Source organism: Macaca thibetana, chromosome 16, assembly GCF_024542745.1.
Source record: "Macaca thibetana thibetana isolate TM-01 chromosome 16, ASM2454274v1, whole genome shotgun sequence".
In the NCBI taxonomy this organism is placed as follows: Eukaryota; Metazoa; Chordata; class Mammalia; order Primates; family Cercopithecidae; genus Macaca; species Macaca thibetana.
Window position 1 is genome coordinate 43892750 of NC_065593.1, and position 23070 is coordinate 43915819.

A 23070-nucleotide genomic window follows, 5' to 3' on the forward strand; every position below is an offset into this window, starting at 1 on the left:
TTGAATTCTGTTTAAGCTGTTTCTATGTCCTGTTTAGCACGTTACAGCTCTAAGCTTCCTAATGGTTGTTTAGATTTCAGTAAATTACTCTAGAAGATTATAGTTGCATGCATAAGTTCAGGTGCTTTTGGCAATCTCCTTAATGTTTTTGTTTGGTTTATTATTTACTTTTCATGTACTGATTCTCTGAATTGCGAAGATATTAGGCAAAGAAATAGGACATTCAGCAGGCTTCAAAGGGATTGTGAGAAGAGGAGTAGTAAGAGGAAGAGATTAAGGAAAGGATCATTTCTAATAAGAGTTTTTTTTGGTTTGTTTTTGTTTTTTTGTTTTTTTTTCTTTTGGAGACAGAGTCTTGCTTTGTCACCCAGGCTAGAGTCCAGTGACGTGATCTCGGCTCACTATAACCTCTGCCTCATGGGTACAAACAGTTCTCATGTCTCAACCTCCCTAGTAGCTGAGACTACAGGTGCACGCAACCACACTCGGCTTATTTTTGTATTTTTAGTGAAGATGGGGTTTCACCATGTTGGCCAGGCTGGTCTAGAACTCCAGACCTCAAATGATCCACCCACCTCAGCCTGTCAAAGTGCTAGGAATACAGGTGTGAGCCACAGCGCCCAGCCAGAAGATTTTTAATAGAAGTAAATAGAAAGTGAGGCAGTAAGTGAGTAAATAGAAGGGCAATAAGTGAGTAATGAGGAGAGCAATAAGAGAGTAAATAGTGAGAAGGGCAACAAGTGAGTAAATAGAAGAGGCAATGAGTGAGTAAATAGAAGTAAATAGAAAGTGAGGTAATTAAAAGTGATATGGGGTAGGTATCTCACTGAGGTACATGGCAAGAACTGAATGGAAATAAAAACACAAAAGCAGCCACAGCAGTGTTTGTCATTCTGTACATTTCTCTCAACTTCTCTTTGCTCCCCTTAACTGAAGAGCTTGTACCTCACTTCCTCAGGAGCATGTGTCATGTATAGAACAGTTAAGAAACTCCTGGCCAGGCGTGGTGGCTCATACCTGTAATCCCAGCACGTTGGGAGGCCAAGGCAGGTGGATCAGGAGATCACGAGTTCAAGACCAGCCTGGCCAATATGGTGAAACCCCATCTCTACTAAAAATACAAAAATTAGCTGGGTGTGGTGGCACGCACCTGTAGTCCCAGATGTTCGGGAGGGTGAGGCAGGAGAATCACTTGAACCTGGGAATCAGAAGTTCCAGTGAACCAAGATTGCACCACTGCTCTCCAGCCTGGGTGACAGAGGGAGACTCAGTCTCAAAAAAAAAAAAAAAAAGAAACTCCTGTTTGTTTGCAAATATGATATAAGCCAAAGCTCATGCTATTTAGAGAAGTTATTTGATCTTAAAGAAAACGTTCTTTAAATGGGATAAATTAATTTTATGTCCTTTCACACATTTTAACCGTGATAACCTTCTTATAAATAAAAGATGTGAGAATTGTAATATACGTAAATTTGTTTGATTTTAGCAGTCTCCATGGAAGGTTTCAGCTGGGGTAACTACATCAATAGCAATAGCTTTATAGCCGCGCCAGTTACCTGTTTTAAACATGTAAGTACAGAATTTCTCACCTTATTTTGAAGTACTTAGTCATTGTTTAAATCTGAAGGTACAATAACACCTAAGCATCTTATCCTTAGAAGGTGTTTGTTTTTATGCCTTGTAATTGAAATCCTTCTATTATTATTATACTTAATAATAGTTAAAAAGAACTTATGTAAGTTTTGTAAGTACAAGTTTCCTATAAAGAAATTGCAGTTTGAAGTTATTTTAAACAGGGAGAAGTACTAGTCTTCTAAGTACTAATTTTCTTTTATAATATATTTGTTTTTTAAATTTTTTGGTAAAGATACGGTCTCGCTATGTTGCCCAGGCTGGTGTCAAACTCCTGGCATCAAGCAGTCCTCCCACCTTTGCCTCCCAAAATGCTGGGATTACAAGTATGAGCCACCACACCCAGCCTCATCAGATGTTCATATTAACTTGAACTGCTACTTTATCTGGGCACAGTGGCTCAACTGTATTCCTAGCAACTTGGAAGAATGAGGCAGGAGGATCACTTGAGGCCAGGAGTTCAAGACCATCCTGGGCTACATAGTGAGACTTCTTTTCTACAAAAAATAAAAGTAAGTGAAATTGCTAGTATTGTGTATCAAAAATATGCATATTGACAGTGTCATACGATTTGACCTAACGGAAACCATTCATTGTGTATGTTACTTAAATCTGCAGTTTGACCTGATAATTCAGAAGAGGAAGGATCTTTTTTCTAATTTTTTTGTCTTCAAATGTTAAGTCACAAAACAAGGAACTATTAGTTAGTAACATAATATTGTGAGCTGAAATATGTGCTGTATATATATCGTGAGAAACTCTTTAAAAGGTTTTCTTTTCAGCAAGTGGATTGTTACAGAGCATTTAAAATAATTTAGAATTGTGTTTAAAATATATCTGTTGGCAAGTTCTTTCCTTTTGATTTATTCCTTTAGATTTCATTAATTCTCTCCAATACTTTTTTAACCTGACTACAACTTTAATTAATACTTAAAGATCCTTTCTGCTGCTATCTGTGTTTAAGAAGAAAAGAGAATTTAGAAAATACATGAACTTTGGTTTGCGCTTAACATTTTGTTAATTTAGGGCTTTAGGCCAGGCACGGTGGCTCCCAGAACTTTGGGAGGCCGAAGCGGGCGGATCACCTGAGGTCAGCAGTTCAACCAGCCTGGCCAACATGGCGAAACCCCGTTTCTACTAAAAATACAAAAATTAGCCAGGGGTGATGGTGGGCGCCTGTAATCCCAGCTACTCGAGAGGCTGAGGCACGAGAATCACTTGAACCCAGGAGGCAGAGGTTGCAGTGAGCCAAGATTGCGTCACTGCACTCCAGCCTGGGCAATAGAGCGAGACTCAGTCTAAAAAAAAAAAAAGAAAAAAAAATTAAGGCTTTATTTTTAGATAACAGCATGTGAACAAAACTGAGCTTAGGTTCCTGTTGTAGAAATCTGAGTGAATTTTCACTCATTTATGGCCTTAGTAAAGGAGTTTGATCAAAGTCAAGTATATTAATTTGCTAATTCTCATTCTTGAAAATACGATATGAAGCCCTTAGTCAGTGACATCTTGCCTTAAATGGCATCTTATTTCTGTGTAAAGTAGGTGATTTATTTTGCTGTAATGTTGATAATAGTGTCATATTTGTGAGAAATATTCCATACACAGCAATGGCAGTTTTAAAGAGAGATCTTTAAAAAGAAAATCTTTAACTCTTTTCTCTTGGTATATTACTTTCCTGAAGGTCAGAAAGTTCTCAGTTACAGGAACTCTTTCATCTCAGATTCCTGAAACATTTGTCCGTTGTCTCCTTCTGAATGGCCTTTCTCTCTCTTTGTATCTATTTTTGTGTTATAAACCATATAAAACTGTTTTCTGTAAGTAGTCAGGGTATTAAAAAGAATAGCATTTCAACCCCAGAAGCATATTTTATTTTCTGTCCAAATCTTTGAATTGTTATACTGTTATATTAAAGTTATTTATGAGAAAATCTCTGTGGTAGTAATGAACTTGATTGACTTTGTTCAACTCTGCCTTTTTTGAGATTGAAATGTTCTGTCATAGGGGATCGAGCAGCTAACCTCATCACACAATTAATGATAAGAATGTGGAGCCTCTGCTTTCTCACTCAGAAGTGAGGCATCTGTTTCTCAATTATGTAGACCCAGTGTCTTCCTGTTCCATTTACCTCTGTTTACTGCCTTCTCCTTATCAAACAGGAAAAATGTGTCTTAGTAATTCCTCGGTATGTTTTTGTACAAAAAGCTTGCTCTCTTACCTTAACCGGCATATTCATTTGAAGCCATTTGGTTAAGGGGGCCATACCTCATGCTGCACTTGATTTTGTCCTTTAGAGTTGACTCCTGCTGGTTGTCCCCTCCGAGACAGTTTTCTGGGTCTCTAAGAAGAGTTACTAGCTTTGTCTTTAGAAAACCTATAGTCAGGAGCTAAGAGTACAAGATCCTGCCTTGTATCATCAGAGTCTTCTAAGACTTGACACTTGCTCTGAAACTGGTTTATTAGACAGGAAGGCCTCTTTGTTCCAGACTCTACACCTGCCTTCTCTTCTACTTGAGTACAAGTTGGGAGCTTTTCCTGCTCCTAGGGGATTATTTTTCAAGCACAGTTTACGAAAGAACACCCAGCAAGTAACATGTAACACGGAAGCGGAGCTGTCATGATTGCATCAGGAATTGGGATGGGGGTGCTGTCAGAGCCCTGGCTTCTTTAACTTAACCCAGCCTCTTCTAGAATAAGAATCCCAGATAAATATTTTCTATTTTCTAGCACTTAGATATTATTGTGATTAGTTCTAAAATCATAGAATTTCAAGAATATGATTCTTTCCATGGTCTGTCTATAAGCTTCTGAGAATGAACTTTCTACAGAGTAGATCATAGGACTGTATCCTTTTTGATAATTCCTGTAACTCTTCATAGTGTCTTATACTCAGTCACTCAATTACAACAGTATCATACAATTTTTTTTTTTATAATCAGCAATGGAAATCAAGTCCCAATTGTCATTTAGTATATCTACTTAGGCTGGGCACAATGGCTTACACCTGTAATCCCAACACTTTGGGAGGCCAAGGTAGGAAGATGGCTTGAGGCCAGGAATTTGAGGCCAGCCTGGTCAACATAGCAAGACCCTATCTCTACAAAAGTGTATGTGTGTGTATATGTGCATATATACATGTGTGTGTATGTGTATATATGTGTGTATGTGTGTATAATATACACACACATATATTTTAGTATAATATACTAAAAAACTGTATATTATGATTGGCTGATATGTTTTTTATTGTATCTAGGGGTTAGTTTTTCAGACCTTTTATTTAAGCATCATAATTGCCCTTTTTTTGTTGTTGTTGTTGTTGTTTTTTGCTTGCCATATATTGGGTAAGAAGTCCCCTTTTCTCTAACAAAAGTCTTAGACCTCAGAACACAGGATAAGAGGAAACTGCATTGATTGTTCTGGCAGAGATGGGGTGTTGCTACCAGAGCCTTGGCTCCTGACATTTGAACACCCCATCCTTGACAGTTCCTGAGGCTGGAAACCACTAAATTGGGTAATATCACTTTTAATTAATGCTAAATCATATGGTCACAAAGCTAGAAGGCATCTTTAAAATCATTTGGTTCAGCTAGTCCATGTCTTATAAATGAAGAATTCTTGCTACTTTTTTGAGTAGCTGGACTATAATTTTCAGCTTTGGGCTTTTTAACCCATTTTTCATAATGCAAGTCTTTTTTTTTTTTAATGTGTGTTTTATTTAAGCCCCTAAGAGCAGTATCCATATCTATCCTAATGGTGGAAAAATCTCCAAAATAATAATGCCAGTTAGGTGCAATGTATAGATCAAAGAAATTAACAGATTATTTTCTATTAGTAATTTAACTTTAACCCAGCGGAGCCTTCAATTGATGTATGTGTATTCAGAACATTTGGCTTTAAAGCACTGTAGCCAAGAGCAATGGCTCACACCTGTAATCCCAGCACTTTGGGAGGCCAAGGCAGGAGGATCAGTTGAGCCCTGGAGTTTGAGACCAGTATGGGTAACATAGTGAGACCTCATTTCTACAAAAAAAATTAGCTGGGCATGGTGGCACATGCCTGTAGTCCCAGCTACTCAGGAGGCTGAGGGGAGGGATTGCTTGAGCCCAGAAGGTCAGGACTGCAGTTAGCCATGATCGTACCACTGCACTCCAGACTAGGTGACAGAATGAGACACTGTCTCAAAAAAAAATAAAAATAAAGCACTCTTCAGGCCGGGCGCGGTGGCTCACGCCTGTAATCCTAGCACTTTGGGAGGCCGAGGCAGGTGGATCATGAGGTCAGTAGTTTGAGACCAGCCTGACCAACATGGTGAAACCCCGTCTCTACTAAAAATAGAAAAAAAAATTAGCTGGGCGTGGTGGCGGGCGCCACCGTGCAACTTGGGAGGCTGAGGCAGGAGAATTACTTGAAACCGGAAGGCGGAGGTTGCCGTGAACTGAGCTTGCGCCACTGCACTCTAGCCTGGGCAATAAGAGCAAAACTCCGTCTCAAAAATAAATAAATAAAGCACTCTTCATTATTTTTTAATTACTTAAAGACTTTAAATTGAAGCACTTCTATTTCCCATTATTTGCCATGTGAAATCAAGTAAAACTTTTTTTTCCCCTAGGTATTATAGCACGGGCCAAAATGTATAAATGAACATAAAGTCGTCTTTTTTCAGTTATATATTTATAGACTTCAGATTTCTTCTGTTTGGTACCTAAACTAATAATCTCATATCTTACTGATGCTGTCTTTACTTAGATCAGAAATGTTAAAATCATCCCATTTTCTCTCTCATACAGTTGTAGTTTGTACCAAAAAAAAAAAAGTCCTTTGTACACATATATGCAGAAGCTTTTCAGCTGAGTTTATCATACTTTCTCTTTTTTTTTTTTTTTTTTTTTTTTTTGAGACAGAGTCTCGCTCTTTCACCCAGGCTGGAGTGCAATGGTGTGATCTCAGCTCACTGAAAACTCTGCTTCCCGAGTTCAATCAATTCTCCTGCCTCAGCCTCCTGAGTAGCTGGGATTACAGGCCCGTGCCACCACACTCGGCTAATTTTTGTATTTTTAATAGAGAAGAGGTTTCACCATGTTGGTCAGGGTGGTCTCGAACTCCTGACCTCTCGTGATCTGCCCTCCTCAGCCTCCCAAAGTGCTGGGATTACAGGTGTGAGCCACTGTGCCCGGCCACATACTTTTTCATTCTGCCTCCACAGATACCCTCTTGTTACTTACGTGACATATTCTAATCCTCTTTCTTGTGCCTGACCTATATGTATGTCAGCTTTTTTGAAGGGATAAAGTTACCATGTTTTTTTGTGGTGTGTATCATGTATACTTTCAGGTTTTAAGGAAAGAAAAGGCCCTTTTGTGTATGTACAGTAGCAATAGTTTAGAATAAAACTCATTATCTATTTCTCAGGTATGTGCTTGTTAGTAAAATCTTTTTCAAGTGAACTAATTTTTTTTCCCTAGTCGTGACCCCACACACAGGACTGTATTAAAGGTTGGAAAAAAATCATATTACTTCATCTCCATTTTAACTAAAGTTAAAATCTTCAAGGTAGCATCCTAGATTGCAGAATTTTCCTTCTAATGGAAATAAAACTTTAAATTAGTTTCTGGTACTTATTAGTGCTCCATCTCAGTTAGCTAGTCTGAGTGTTGCCATGAAATAAATTCTCCACAGGAAAGCAGTGAAATAAACATTACCTGTCTTGTCGTTTTTTTTTTTTTTTTTTTTTAACAGTCACATTCCTTCGCCCAGGCTAGAGTGCAATAGCACGATTACAGTTCACTGCAGCCTCGACTTCTTGGGCTCACGTGACTCTCCCACCTCAGCCTCCCAAGTAGCTGGGACTACAGGCACACACCACCATGCCCAGCTAATTTTTTGTATTAATTTTTTTCTATTTTTGGTAAAGATGGGATTTCACCATGTTGCCCAGGCTAGTTGCGAACTACTGGGTACAAGCAATCCTCCCACCTTGGCCTCCCAAAGTACTGGAATTACAGGCATGAGCCATCACACCTGGCCCTATCTTTCCGTATGTTTTAAAGAAAGCCTAACTTAAAATTTTTTTTTTCTTTTTTTTCTTTTTTTTTTCTGAGATGTAATATTGCTCTATCATCCCCCAGGCGGGAGTGCAGTGGTGCCATCTTGGCTCACTGCAAACTCCGCCTCCTGGGTTCAAGCGATTCTCATGCTTCAGCCTCCTGACTAGCTGGGACTACAGGTGCGTGCCACCACACCCAGCTAATTTTTGTATTTTGGGTAGAGACAGGGTTTCACCTTGTTAGTCAGGCTGGTCTTGAACTCCTGGCCTCAAGTGATCTGCCCACTTGGCCTCCCAAAGTGCTTGGCATGAGCCACCACACTGTGCCAATTCTTTAGTGATACTGGTTTAATACAGTTTTTTCAAAAAAATTATGGACTGTTTTATGCGTTTTGTTGTTGTTGTTGTTGTTTTGAGATGGAGTCTTGCTCTGTTGCCCAGGCTGGAGTGCAATAGCACGATCTTGACTCACTGCAGCCTCCGCCTCCTGGGTTCAAGTGATTCTCCTGCCTTAGCCTACCAAGTAACTAGAACTACAGGCATGTGCCACCATGCCCAGCTAATTTTTGGATTTTTAATAGAGACAGGGTTTCTCCATGTTGGCCAGGCTGCTCTTGAACTTCTAACCTCAGGTTATCCACCTGCCTCAGCCTCCCAAAGTGCTGAGATTACAGGCCTGAGCCACCACACCCGGCCGCCTTTCAAATTAGTAACCAGTGCTTCCTGTCTTTTTACATATGCATAGCATTATTTCAGCCTTAATCTTACTTCCACCCCAGGCATCCCATTTTCCTTTTTGTCCTCTCCTTGGACTCATCTACCTGCTACCACCACCCTAAAAGATAGATTCTGGTATCAAAAGGTGAGTGGAGGACAGGCACAGTGGCTCATACCTGTAATCCCAGCACTTTGGGAGGCTGAGGCAGGCAGATCATCTGAGGTCACCAGTTAAGAGACCAGCCTGGCCAACATGACAAAACTAAAACTACAAAAATTAGCCAGGCTTGGTGGCACCGGCCTGTAATCCCAGCTACTCGGGAGGCTGAGGCAAGAGAATGGCTTGAACCCAGGAGGCAGAGGTTGCAGTGAGCCGAGATTGCACCATTTCACTCCAGCCTGGGCGACGGAGTGAGACTCTGTCTCAAAAAAAAAAAAAAAAAAAAAAAAAAAAGTGAGTGGACTTTATGGAGAAGACAGGAACAGTTTTGTTTTTTTTTTTCTTTTTCTCCTTTCTACCAGAAAATTCTAGTAAGTAGTACTTAGGAACTCTCATTTCTTTCTACTTAAATTTCTGTAATGTTTTCTCCCCTTTTTGGCCAAATAATATTTCATCATTCTCTGCTATATGTACTTTGCCTGTTAGTCTGAAGACATTTTAATGATGGCTTTTTGTACATTTGCCATCTGATTGGGATAAATTATTCCTTCTTGGTTACCTATATGCGACCTCAGGTCTTGTCTCTGCCCACTTACAGATTAATATTAAAGATTGTATGGTTATCTTTGGTTGGCAGCTCTGCAGAGGGAAGTCTCTATGTCTGCCATAAATCATCGTGTGTGCAGTGCATCAGCCCCCTGAGAGTCTGAATACTAGCCAGCTGAGCTGTTGGACCATCTGGGAATGATCTTGAAGTCCAGCAAATAAGACTTCCCACCCAGTTATTTTCTTACAGTCATGTGGAGGTTGTCATACATTTGTGTTGGGGACCCCTCAGCATTTGGATTTGGCCATGTCCTGCAGGACCTGATGACAGCTTACCTTGCAGGGAAGGAGAGTCGCTCCCAGATAGCCCTCACGAGTGGCCCTGGAGCAGGAAGTGGTGGAGCAGATCTTCCTTGTTTGGGAGGAGCCTGAGGTGGACCTCGCGTCCTGAGTCTGGAAGGTAAATTTGTTGTTACCTGTAAATTATGGTTCTGCTAGTTCATGCTATGCCAATCCAGACTTTCAGAGGTATCCCTCCTGCCAGCAAGCGAAGACAGATGACTTGGACGAAGATGGCTGTCAGGCCCTGGGTCATTTAGTCTTCCACAGTTAAGAATATTCATTTTAAACTAAAGGGCAGACATATCTATGAAATTACCATATTATTTCAACACATTGAGCACATACTATGCTATGACTGTGGTGCTCTTTCTTGTTGATGTTTTTGTTTCTTCATTTTTTTTTCTTAGAATGAACCATATGGATTGGTTTAAGAGGGCCTAGCAGAACCACAACCTTACAGGCAAGAACAAATGTCACTTTCTGCTACTTTCTCCTATACCAATCCAGACTGTAGGGACCAAAAGTATCCTCCACCAAAGTGAACATAATTTTTTAAGCAAGCATATTGACATTTTGTTTTCTTTAATAAAATAGTATTAAAAGTTTTCTCCCAACAAATGTTAAGGCTTTAAAAAAATAAAAGTCAATATGACAGATTGTCACATTTAGCTCAAAAGGGAATACTGTATGCCAAACTCACCAGTGACCCCCAGCTCATTAGCATAAGCACGCCTCTTTCTTCTCAGTGAAAAATAAACCCAATTCACAAATTTGGTAACCAGACAAAGAGGGATGGATGCTGCACTGCATTCATTTAACTGCATCTCTCTGCTCTAATTGGTACATCCTCACAAAAATGAAAACATGATCTTTGTGTTAATATATGTTAGCTTAGTTTATGTTACCTGTCTTCCTTCTAGTTTCTCCTTTTTTGATCATATCTGCTGGCAATAGGGATGGCCCTACAGTCTAGAATGATATAGGGGAAAGATAGCAGAACCTGAAGAGTCCAGTCTTTCAGTTTAAAAAAGAAGAGGTAGTCACAATGAATATATTATTTTTTGCACAAGTCGAGGCGATAATTATATGTACCCTTCCAGAACCGCAGATAGTTGAGCCTAGTCCATGTCTGCCAGTTACTGAGGTATACTCATTGCTTTCTATTTAAACCATTAGCCATTAATTGATTCTCTTTGGTTTCTAGACGTATCCAACTTCGGTATTTGACATTCTCTTCCTCTCCTTCAGAAATTCCAGAAACTACTGAGAGAGTAGGGGTTGAATGTTGTTTTAGGCTAATCCTCCTGTTGGGTGAGCATCCACCAAAGTAGGAGGGGCCTTGCATGGAGGACATTTGCCTAATGTTCAAATTGGCTAGTTCATGTAACTCCTGGATATCTTTGCTCATCTTTGAGCTTTGAGGCTATTTTGGTTTTTCCTGATTTGTTCATACTATCAAGTCTTTTACAACCTCACATAATCCTTTTCTTTGTGATCAAGGTTCTAAATTTAATGAGAAGCTGATTATCCAGAGCAACACAAACTGTAGTATTATCAGCATTTATATTCTTAAATGTGCTTATTTGATTTAATTTACCATTGCATAAGTTCCAAGTAATTGTGAATTACCTTGAATTTTAAAAATTAAAATACAATGGAAACTGTACTTCGGGAACATCTGTTAGATTTTGGAAAATCCCTTCATGGTGCTCATTTAATTGATTTTCCGAGTCCCCATCTTAACCATTTGCTGTGGGAGGCTAGTGATTACCAGTTCTCACATTGGAAGTTTTCTCTTTATAGTAATTTCTACATGAGAAATTTTGAAATAATTGAAATAGTTTACCATGGTACTCGTCTCCAAAACTCTTCAACTCCACCTTCTTAATAACTTTATTCAGTGCTTTTCCCTCATGTCCATCTTTGTGGACTCAATTTATATTCTGTGAATTTAACTTAAATTGAAAATTTTCGTTTCTCTTATTCATGTTGTTGGAAACCACATTGCTGATTGGAATTGTTTTTCTTTCTGCTCTTTGGCCAGATCTTTTTAAATTAGAAATTAGGATAAAGTGTATTCATTCAGTACATATTAAAAATAATAAATTTCTTAAAACAATTTAATCCTATTAAATCTGCTATTGAGTTTGTAATTCCACTCTTAGAAAAATTGCTGCTTAAATCTTATATTAGGACAGTATCAAATTTTGAAGTCAGCATGAATCTAGTCTAACATATGTGAATTCTCTCTTCATCTTGTTTGTCACTGAAACTGACTTTTTCCAGATAGAATTCTATGAAACAAACGGAATTAAAATGGCATTTTTAGTTTAATATTCCTATTATTGATGGTAATGCTTAATTTTCATTGATATGTTTTAGGCTTTATGTTAATAAGACAATAATTTAATGATTTTTATATGACAGGCACCTATGGGGACCTGCTGGGGTGATATCTCAGAAAATGTGAGATTAGAAGTTCCCAATACAGACTGCAGCCTACCTACCAAAGTCTTCTGGATTGCTGGAATTGTAAAATTAGCAGGTGAAAAGCATGAATAATAATTTAGAAGAAAATGCAGTGATCCTTGTAACCTTTTGTAAAAAAGCATGTTTATAAATTTTGCAAGTATTGCCAAATAAAAAATACGTTATGATAGAGGGCAGAGATTGGCAAATTGTTTTCCGTGAAAAAGCCAAACAAATATTTTCAACTTTGCAGGCCGTATGATCTCTATCACAGCTATTTGTCTCTATCATTATAGCATGAAAGCACCCTTAGCAATACATAAAAAAATGGACATGATTGTGTTCCAGCAGAAATTTGAATTTCATATAATCGTTATGTATCATGAAATATCCTTTTTTTCTCTTCAACCATTAAAAATGTAAAAGTCATTCTTAGATCACAGTCATAAAAATAATCCAGCAATAGACCAGATATATAGGCCATAATGTATATGTCACTTTGAAAAGTAACAGAGGTTGAGATACTAAAAAATTGATAAGAGCTGGCCACAGTGGCTCACACCTGTAATCCCAGCCCTTAGGGAGGCAGAGGCAGGAGAATAACTTGAGCCTAAGAGTTCAAGACCCACCTGGGCAATATAGTGAGACCCATTCTCCATTTAAAAAAAAAAAAAAAGTGATAAGAACCTTAATACCAAATTTATACAATTGTTGATAATTGTATGCATCTTGAGTTCTTCCTTTCTCTTTATTCCCACTGCCTCCACCATACCAAGCCCTTTACTGCTCATGAAATAAACATGTTAGGAATCTACTGTGCTAGACAATGTGGACAAAGGATGATATCCAGAAGTATAAGGCTTGTATTTTTTCCAGCATGTTCACATCTGCCAAATGTTGACTACTACCAGGCATTAATATGACAAGGTACTCAGTGAGCAGTGTAGTCGGGCAGTGTAGAGGAGAGGCAGGCAGCCACTCATAAGAAAAGTTATCTTTTACTACTGTGACAGATTTCTAACTCCTGCTACTCTCTAGTTTTATTTCCGGCATTCTCCTCAGAACACTGCAGACTGCTCTACTGTGTACTGCTAATTGACTTAATTTACCTAAAAATTATTTTAAATTTATTTTTATGTTCAAGCATCTTTTATGGCCTCTTTGTACTTAAAGGATCAAGATGGCCAGCGTTTATGGCATTCATGGCTATTGATGAGTTGCTCCATATACCACATGCCAGATGTGTTGTAGTTCTCCAGCATAAATGATCTGTTGTGATGAGGCCAATCTCCCTCCCTCCTTTATACAAGCATGTTTTTGTCACCTCTGTGCCTTGGGTTACTCTTGCAAGAGTGTCCCAACTCTGTACTTAACTGTACTACTACCCAGGTCAATTCCCCATCTTTTTTGAAACATTTTCCCAGCTGTATAAGCATTCGCTAAACGCTTGTATTAATCTCTACACTGTAATTTAAAACAACAGCATATTATTTTTGCCCTGGGTGTTTAAGTTAGTTATATTTAAATAGCTCTTAAAATCAGTGCATTTACTATCCAAAAATTACTTCTTCCTTCCATCTCCGATTTTACATTTCTCTTTTATCTAACTGCATCATATATCTTCTTTAAGCCACTTTAATGCCATTGTAGAAGTGAGCCTAATGTTAACCAGAAGCTAGAGTCAGCAATAATTAGCAAACTCATAAATTGTTCTAAGAAATTATTGAATTTTAAAACTGAACATTTAATGCTATAAATTTTCATAGACATGAAAATGCTGACTGAACTTGTCTCCTAGCCTGAAATACACATATATTGGCGTTTTTCTGTTTCATTAAAGACCTTAAATTAAATCTTAATCTTTTGTCAACATAAAGTTGATAAAATTATAAATAGGATATATTACATATTTTTTGTACTTTCCAAGAATAAGGCTTCCTATTTGCCTAGGACATACAGTTTTTAACTCATTTTACATAATTTTCTTTGTGTTTATTGAACTTTTTACCTGGCATATTCAAATCTTATTTCTAAATACATACAACAGAAAAATTTAGATTCTTAAAGTAGCTACATTCAAATTACCCAGGAGTAATTGGCCACCTGAGCAGCTGGATAAAGCAGTTTCTTTGAAATATACTTCAAGGCCAGGCGCGGTGGCTCAAGCCTGTAATCCCAGCACTTTGGGAGGCCAAGGCGGGCAGATCACCTGAGGTCGGGAGTTCGAGACTAGCCTGGCCAACATGGTGAAACCCCATCTCTACAAAATACAAAAATTAGCTGGGCATGGTGGCACACGGCCTGTAATCCCAGCTACTTGGGAGGCTGAGGCAAGTGAATCACTTGAACCCGGGAGGCAGAGGTTGCAGTGAGCCAAGATCACACCACTGCACTCCAGCCTGGGTGACAGAGCAAGACCCTGTCTTCATAAAATGTATATATATAATTATATAAATAAATATATAATACGTATTTTATATGTTTATATTATATGCTTATACATAAATAAATGTCATATGTATAATTTTATGTTTTTATTTATATATATATATATATATGCGCGCCTATAATCCCAGCTACTACTCAGGAGGCTGAGGTAGGAGAATCACTTGAACCCAGGAAGCCAAGGTTGTAGTAAGGCAAGATTGCACCACTGCACTCCAGCCTAGGCAACAGAACAAGACTCCATCTCAAAAAAGAAAAGAAAAAGAAATTATGGGTACAATTGAAACACATGTAAGGAGGCCATGCGCTGAAAACAGTTGAACTGTTTGCACTGAACAAATGATTCTCAGTGTTTGGTCCGTAGACCAGCAGCAACAGCATCACCTGAGGACTTGTTAAAAAGGCATATTCTCAGTTCTACCCAATATCTACAAAATCAGAATCTCTGGAGGGGGACCCAGCCATCTGTCTGTTAACAATCCCTGCAGGTGATTCTGTTGCAGATAGACACTGGTTTGACAACTGCTGTCAGATGCTGTATTGTTTTATTTAATTTTATTTTCTTACTATGTAGTGATTTATTTCTGGGTTTCAGGTTACAATGCCCTTTTAAGATATGAAGGATTTGAAAATGACTCTGGTCTGGACTTCTGGTGCAATATATGTGGTTCTGATATCCATCCAGTTGGTTGGTGTGCAGCCAGCGGAAAACCTCTTGTTCCTCCTAGAAGTAAGTAGCTTATTTACCCTTACCGTACTTTTTTATATGTGTACTTTAATGCTGTTTTACACATAGCAATGTTAAAGTATTATGGAAATTAAAGGCCAGGTATGGTCGCTCACACCTGCCTGTAAATCCCAGCACTTTGGGAGGCCGAGGCAGTTGGATCACTTGAGGTCAGGTGTTTGAGAGCAGCCTGACCAACATGGCGAAACCCCATCTCGACTAAAAATATAAAAATTAGCTGGGCGTGGTGGTGTGTGCCTGTACTCAGGAGGCTGAGGCAGAAGAATCCTTGAACTGGGGAGATGGAGCTTGCAGTGAGCCAAGATCGCACCACTGCACTCCAGCCTGGGTGACAGAGCGAGACTCCATCTCAAAAAAAAAAAAAAAAGTAATTTTTTGGTGTCAAGCAGCTTTTTGCTGGCAAGGCATATACTTGCTTTCTCTATATTTGTTACCTTTCAGAATGTTAATAGTCTGACTTTGCAAGGAAATTTGTTACTTTTTTAACAAATAATTTATGAAGCAGTTCTTTTTTGCCAAAGTATGACTGGTTATTTCTTCTGTTTTAGCTATTCAGCATAAATATACAAACTGGAAAGCTTTTCTAGTGAAACGACTTACTGGTGCCAAAACACTTCCTCCTGATTTCTCACAAAAGGTAAAAACAGGATCTTATAAAGACTGAAGAGGCCGGGCGCGGTGGCTTAAGCCTGTAATCCCAGCACTTTGGGAGGCCGAGATGGGTGGATCACGAGGTCAGGAGATTGAGACCATCCTGGCTAACACAGTGAAACCCCGTCTCTACTAAAAAATACAAAAAAAAAAAAAAAAAAAAAACTAGCTGGGCGAGGTGGCGGGCGCCTGTAGTTCCATCTACTTGGGAGGCTGAGGCAGGAGAATGGCATAAACCCTGGAGGCGGAGCTTGCAGTGAGCTGAGATCTGGCCACTGCACTCCAGCCTGGGCGACAGAGCGAGACTCCATCTCAAAAAAAAAAAAAGACTGAAGAGCTCTAAAAAACAAGGGTAACAAAGAACATTTTTAAGGAATTGGTTTAATTTTGTGAACCAGATGATGTGTGTTACATTTCAAATGCATTCAGTATTTTTTACAGTATAATACGAAAATTTCTTGTAGACCTTTGTCATGAATTTCGAGCAGTTTTTTTTGTATGCTTTTAAGGTTTCAGAGAGTATGCAGTATCCTTTCAAACCTTGCATGAGAGTAGAAGTGGTTGACAAGAGGCATTTGTGTCGAACACGAGTAGCAGTGGTGGAAAGTGTAATTGGAGGAAGATTAAGACTAGTGTATGAAGAAAGCGAAGATAGAACAGATGACTTCTGGTGCCATATGCACAGCCCATTAATACATCATATCGGTTGGTCTCGAAGCATAGGTCATCGATTCAAAAGATCTGGTAAGCACCTGTCACAAGAACTCCTGTCAAAAGCGTCATTGAGGCTGAATTATACTAGTTGGTTATTTTTCTCTGCAGAATTGCACAGATCAAAAATAGCATTCTAGTTTTTTGGGCTGCTTATTCTACCTTAATTAGTGAAGGTTCACACCATATTAGTGTCCTAATAAATTTTTTTATATTCCTTCCACTTGTTCTCCAAAAGAATGAACTTTTGGTCACAACTACAGTTATTTCTTTCTTTTATTATTCAGCCCATTTGAAAGATCTAAAGATCCCTTTCCCTTTCCATTCAATTTTAATCAAAATAGCAAGATTAAATGTGGTTAGACTTAATACTAAGCACATGAAAACATGCTTCTAAAGTTGTAATTTTCTAACTAGGGAATTACATTAAAATTATGAGCATTAAAATTGGCTGAATATATTTAAAAGCATATATGCACATGTACCCTGAAGAGAGAAAAGACTATTAAAGAATATTCACCCCAAATGTAGAAGGCATGTCTTTTTGCCATGTTTTATAGTATGACATACCTTGTGAGTTTGAAGCCTTCAAAGAACGTGGTTTTTGGTCTTCTCACAAATGCTGACAGATTAGTGTGTAACTTTTCCTTGTAGATATTACAAAGAAACAGGATGGACATTTTGATACACCACCACATTTATTTGCTAAGGTAAGAAGTTTTTATAAGAACCCTCATTTGTAAATTAGGTTTGAAAGAGGGTTGTGGGTTTTTTCCTAAAATTACGGAAATCACAGTTACATGTGTTCACTTAAAAGAATTAAGACCTTGTAAATTCATAGGTGTCACAACTCTTTATTATAATTATTCTTAAATTCTATTTGTCTGAATTCTCTCTAAACTTTGATGGAAGTTTGAGTTATAATACTAGGTAGGTAGGAGAAGGCACCTGGTAAATCTTTTCACATTGGTAATATTTTAATTATTAAAATAACATTTGTAACAGTAGATGTGCTTTCATATAATTCTTTAGGTAAAAGAAGTAGACCAGAGTGGGGAATGGTTCAAGGAAGGAATGAAATTGGAAGCTATAGACCCATTAAATCTTTCTACAATATGTGTCGCAACCATTAGAAAGGTAAGATAATAGGTTTTAAAATATAGAAATGCAATTATAGGATTTGGGTGTAAGCTAATAGAAGGAGTCCCCAAGCATATTCATTTTGACATAAAATGTGTATGTGTGTGTATCTTCACTGGAGAGAAGGTTGCTAGGAATTTCAAAATAAGTTTGAATTCCTGATCTTTCTTATATAGTTTATTGTCAAGATTGTCATTTTGAGTCTGCTACATTTACTTGTGGAAGTATATCCTAATTTAGAGGGAAAATATTTATTTAAGTTACTTCTAGTCAAGGCTAGTCCAATTCAGAATTGTAACAAGGCCAAGTTTATCTTCAGTTTCCTGTGTTTCCTTTTTAGGCCCTTTTCTTCCTTTTGGTGGTAGTTTTTGCTTCTTTTCTCTTTTCCCCCTCATCTGAAACTGCTCGTACAAAAAGACCTAGAAGAGAGATTCTTGGGTTTTGTTTGTTTGTTCATTTTTTTGAGACACAATCTCTCTCTGTCACCTAGGCGGGAGTGCAGTAGTGTGATCACAGGCTCAAGTGACCTTCCCACCTCAGCCTTCAGAGTGGCTGGGATCACTGGTGTGTCCTTTCATGCCTGGCTAATTTTCTTATTTTTATTTTTGTAGGTACAGGGTCTCCCTAGGTTGCCCAGGCTGGTTTCAGACTCCTGGGCTCAGGCAATCCTCCTAAAGTTCTAGGATTATAGACATGAGCCACAGCACCCAGCATTTTTTTTTTTTTTTTTCTTTTTAAGACATGGTCTCACTCTGTCACCCAGGCTGGAGTGCAGTGGCATGATCTCAGCACACTGCAACCTCTGCCTCCCAGGCTCAAGTGATCCTCCTGCCTCAGCCCCCTGAGTAGCTGGGACTACAGGTGCTGGCTAATTTTTATATATTTTGTAGAGATGGGATTTCACCATATTGCCCAGGCTGGTCTCGAATTCCTGGACTCAAGTGACCCACCTGCCTCGGCCTCCCACAGTGCTGGGATTACAGGCATGAGCCACCACGCCTGGCCTTTCCTTTTTTTTTTTTTTTCTGAGATGGTGTCTCGCCCTGTCACCCAGGCTGTAGTGCAGTGGCGTGATCATAGCTCACCACAGCCTTGAGCTCAAGCAGTTCTCCCACTTCAGCTTCCTGAGCAGCTGGCACTACAGGCACAAGCCACCACACCCAGCCAGTTTTTTGTTGTTGTTGTTTTCTTAGCAATGGGGTCTCACTGTATTGCCCAGGATAGTCTCGAACTCCGGAGCTTAAGCAGTTCTCCTGCCTCAGCCTGCTGAGTAGCTGGGATTACAGGCAGGGGCCACCTGCCTGGCTAACATTGGCGGTTTTTTAAGGCCCCAGGTGAATGTCATGTACAGCCATGGTCTAGAACCACCTAAGGAAAATCTGCTTACATAAAGGTGTAACTTAAGTCATAATTTGCATTTCAACAGTTTAAAACCTTGAGCTAAAAGAAAAACAATTATGATGGCCTGGGCATGGTAGCTCACACCTGTAATCCCAGCACTTGGGGAGGCTGAGGCGAGCAGATCACAAGGTCAGGATATCAAGACCATCCTGTCTAATACGGTGAAACCCCATCTCTACTAAAAATACAAAAAATTAGCCAAGCGTGGTGGCATGCGCCTGTAGTCCCAGCTACTCGGGAGGCTGAGGCAGGAGAATCACTTGAACCCAGGAGGTGGGGGTTGCAGTGAGCCGAGATGGCGCCACTGCACTCCAGCCTGGGCGACAGAGCGAGACTCCATCTCAGAAAAGGAAAAAGAAAAACAATTATGATGACTGCCATGTCACATGGTCAAACAGCTGGACAAGACTGGCTCCAAACGCTGTTCCTCCTCTTTTCCTGACTAGTGATCAGAATGACCCAGTAAGATTTAAAACAGGCCGAGGCAGGCAGATCACAAGGTCAGGAGTTCGAGACCAGCCTGGCCAATATGGTGAGACCCCATCTCTACTAAAAACACAAAAATTAGCTGGGCATGGTGGCAGGCGCCTGTAGTTCCAACTGCTCGGGAGGCTGAGGCAGAAGAATTGCTTGAACCCAGGAAGGGGAGGTTGCAGTGAGCTGAGATCGCACCACTGCATTCCATCCTAGGCAACAGAGCAAGACTGTCTCAAAAAAAAAAAAAAAAAAAAAAAAAAAATTTAAAACACTGATTCCTGAAACACCTTTATCATGTTAAAAAGGAAAAAAAAAAAAAAAAAGGCCAGGCCAAGTGGCTCACACCTGTAATTCCAGCACTTTAGAAGGGTGGGTCACGAGGTCAGGAGTTCAAGACCAGCCTGGCCAACATGATGAAACTAAAAATACAAAAAAATTAGCCGGGCCTGGGGGCAGGCGCCTGTAATCCCAGTAACTTGGGAGGCTGAGGCAGGAGAATTGCTTGAACCTGGGACACAGAAGTTGTAGTGAGCTGAGATCGTGCTATTGCACTCCAGCCTGGGCAACAAGAGCAAAAACTCTGTCTCTAAAAAAAAAAAAAGAAAAAATTAAAGGCTTGGTGCGATGCCTTACGCCTGTAATCCCAGCACTTTGGGAGGCCAAGGCGGGTGGATCACTTGAGGTCAGGAGTTCAAGACCAGCCTGGCAAACATGATGAAACCCCATCTCCATACAAAAATTAGCCAGGTGTGGTGGTGTGCGCTTGTAATCCCAGCTACTCGAAAGGCTGAGGCAAGAGAATCACTTGAACCCGGGAGGCGGAGGTTGCAGTGAGCTGAGATCTAGCCACTGCCCTTTGGCCTAGGCATAGAGTGAGACTCCATCTCAAATAACAACAACAACAAAAATCACATAGATTCCCACGATCTACTCCATGTCTACACGATCAGAATCACAGTCAAGGCCAGGCTTGGTGGCTCACGCCTGCAATTCCAGCACTTTGGGAGGCTGAGGTGGGAGGATCCTTTCAGTTCTAGCTACCACCCATGTGACAGCAGTCTCTGTGTCTGTTGATTCTAATTACTGAGAAAGAGTCTGAATAGCTGAGCTAAGCCTTTGGTTTGGGTCCATATGTGATACATACAAGTCCCTAGTCCAGTCACCTGTATTTAGAAGAATGAAGACAGGAATCCCATGTAAGTGGGATAGTTCTGTCCAGAGGTCGTAGGCAAAGCTGTCAAACTTGAGAGTAGTAAATTTAGTGTACATGTTTACCGTATAGAAATAACCAGAGAAAGGAACTTGGGGGAAAAGACCAAAAGATAGTGTGGAACCAGTATTACAGGCTTTAAACACTTGGTCAAGTGATCCGAGAGTTTTTAGTAGACAGGATAACTTGGTGTAAAGGTTCTGGCCTGAACAGAGACTGGACTGAAGGAAATTTTTACTAAGAGGGGCAGCATCCATAGAGGATGGCTGAAAGCAATTATATCAAACAAGATAGCAAAGTCAAGACAGAGATTAATGGCAAGTTGAGGTAGAGTTGTGGAACATGGTGATTGATTACCTCTAAAGGAGTAAGAGGAGTTGTTGATTTGACACCCTGTACTAACTCAGAGAATACGTTCAGCATGCAGGTAAAATGCTGGACCGAGACACTGGAAGAGAGGCAAACTCATGATAAAACTTTAGGAATCACTGGTGTAAAAGTTGATCATTATAGCACTGGGGTGGATGAGGTCATCAAAACAGACAGAAAAAAGCTAAAATCAGAAACGTGAAGGTTGGAGGTGAAAGAGCAAGTACCAAAAGGAATGCAGAAGGAATGATCAGAGAGATGAGAAGATTGATTGGTAGACCAGAATGTGATAAGAGACTAGGAGAAAATGTTTCAGAAAGTTAAGAGTAGGTTGGGTGTGGTAGCTCACACCTGTAATCCTAGTACTTTGGGAGGCCAAGGCGGGCAGATCGCTTGAGCCCACCTTGGCCCCCAGGAGTTCGCTACCAGCCTAAGCAATAGGGCAAAACCCTGTCTCTACAAAAATTAGCTGGGTGTGGTGGCACACCTATAGACCCAGCTACCCAGGAGGCTAAAGTGGGAGGATCACCTGAGCTCACGGAAGTTGGCTTCAGTGAGCCATGATTGTACCACTGCACCTCAGCCTGGGCAACCGTGTCTCAAAAAAAAAAAAAGTAGTGAGCAAGTAGCAGATACTCAGTGAGGCTGAAATTTGAGGAGGGTAGTGCTGGGGGAAAAGGCCACTGGGTTGGGCAAATTAGGAGTTTATTTGTGAATTTAGCAGTTTAGATAAAGGCAAAATACTGCAGGAAAAAGCCAAAAACAAAAATTCAACAAATAAATAAAAAATATAAAGGAATATTTGGGAGGCAGAGGCAGGAGGATCACTTGAGGCCAGGAATTCAACCCAGCCAACATGGCAAAACCCCATCTGTACTAAAAATACAAAAATTAGTCAGGTGTGGTGGTGAGCACCTGTAATCCCAGCTACTTGGGAGCCTGAGACAGAAGAATTACTTGAACACAGTAGGGGGAGGTTGCAGTGGGCTGAGAATGCATCAAACTGACAACAAAGTGAGACGCCATCTCAAAAAAAAAAAAAAAAAGTGTATATAATAATAGATAAAGACAAAAATCAACTGCAAGGAGTTGCGTATATGTAACTTGAATTGAGTCTTTGGGTGAATAGAATTTATTCTACTATTCTATAACTTTGAACCTATTTTAAAGTAAAAAAAAAAATTTTTTTCCTCCTTTGAGACAGTCTCGCTCTGTCGCCCAGGCTGGAGTGCAGTGGCATGATCTCGGCTCACTGTAACCTCCGCCTCCCAGGTTCAAGCAATTCTCCCTGCCTCAGCCTCCCAAGTAGCTGGGATTACAGGCGCCTGCACCATGCCTGGCTAATTTTTGTATTTTTAGTAGAGACAGGGTTTCACCATGTTGGCCAGTCTGGTCTCGAACTCCTGACCTCAGGTGATCTGCCTACCTTGGCCTCCCAAAGTGCTGGGATTATAGGCATGAGCTACCGCGCCCGGCCAAAATATTTTTAATATAATGGAAATTGGGAACATTAGAATATAAGAGATGGTCTTTTGAAAGCAAAATTCCAATGGTAATAGGACAAGATGGGGAAGTTTATCTTAGTTTTAAAGAGTGGGGGCAGCCTGGCCAAGGTGGGTGGGTCACCTTAGGTCAGGAGTTCCAAGACCAGCCTGGCCAACGTGATGAAACCCCATCTCTACTAAAAATACAAAAATCAGCTGGGCATGCTAGCACATGCCTGTAATCCCAGCTACTTGGGAGGCTGAGGCAGGAGAATCACTTGAACCCGGGAGGCAGAGGTTGCAGTGAGCCAAGATCAACCCATTGCACTTCAGCCTAGGTGACAAGGGAAACTCCGTCTCAAAAAAAAAAAAAAGGCGGAGTGGGGACAGCCGGGAGTGGTGGCTCATGCCTATAATCCCAACACTTTGGGAGGCCAAAGCAGAAGGATCACTTGAGCCTAGGAGTTTGAGACCAGCCTGAGCAACATGGTGAGACCCCATCTCTACAAAATAAAAATTAAAAAA

The 23070-nt window shown here is 40.0% G+C and overlaps 2 protein-coding genes across 16 annotated transcripts in view; one reads left to right on the plus strand and one right to left on the minus strand.

The window, feature by feature from the left end:
- The window catches only part of UTP18 (UTP18 small subunit processome component), a 241757-nt gene that overhangs the window by 80106 nt on the left and 138581 nt on the right, over window positions 1–23070 (minus strand). The window lies entirely within an intron of this gene.
- MBTD1 (mbt domain containing 1) overlaps window positions 1–23070 on the plus strand; it is an 86394-nt gene that overhangs the window by 46291 nt on the left and 17033 nt on the right. For 14 of the 15 annotated variants that reach the window (XM_050765064.1, XM_050765055.1, XM_050765067.1 and 11 more), the window contains 7 exons: window positions 1487–1569; window positions 11868–11985; window positions 14950–15084; window positions 15651–15739; window positions 16263–16497; window positions 17119–17174; window positions 17497–17601. In XM_050765064.1, the coding sequence (XP_050621021.1) occupies window positions 1487–1569; window positions 11868–11985; window positions 14950–15084; window positions 15651–15739; window positions 16263–16497; window positions 17119–17174; window positions 17497–17601 (821 nt within the window). The remainder of the gene's footprint in view (window positions 1–1486; window positions 1570–11867; window positions 11986–14949; window positions 15085–15650; window positions 15740–16262; window positions 16498–17118; window positions 17175–17496; window positions 17602–23070) is intronic. The other variant, XM_050765056.1, reaches the window with a different exon arrangement.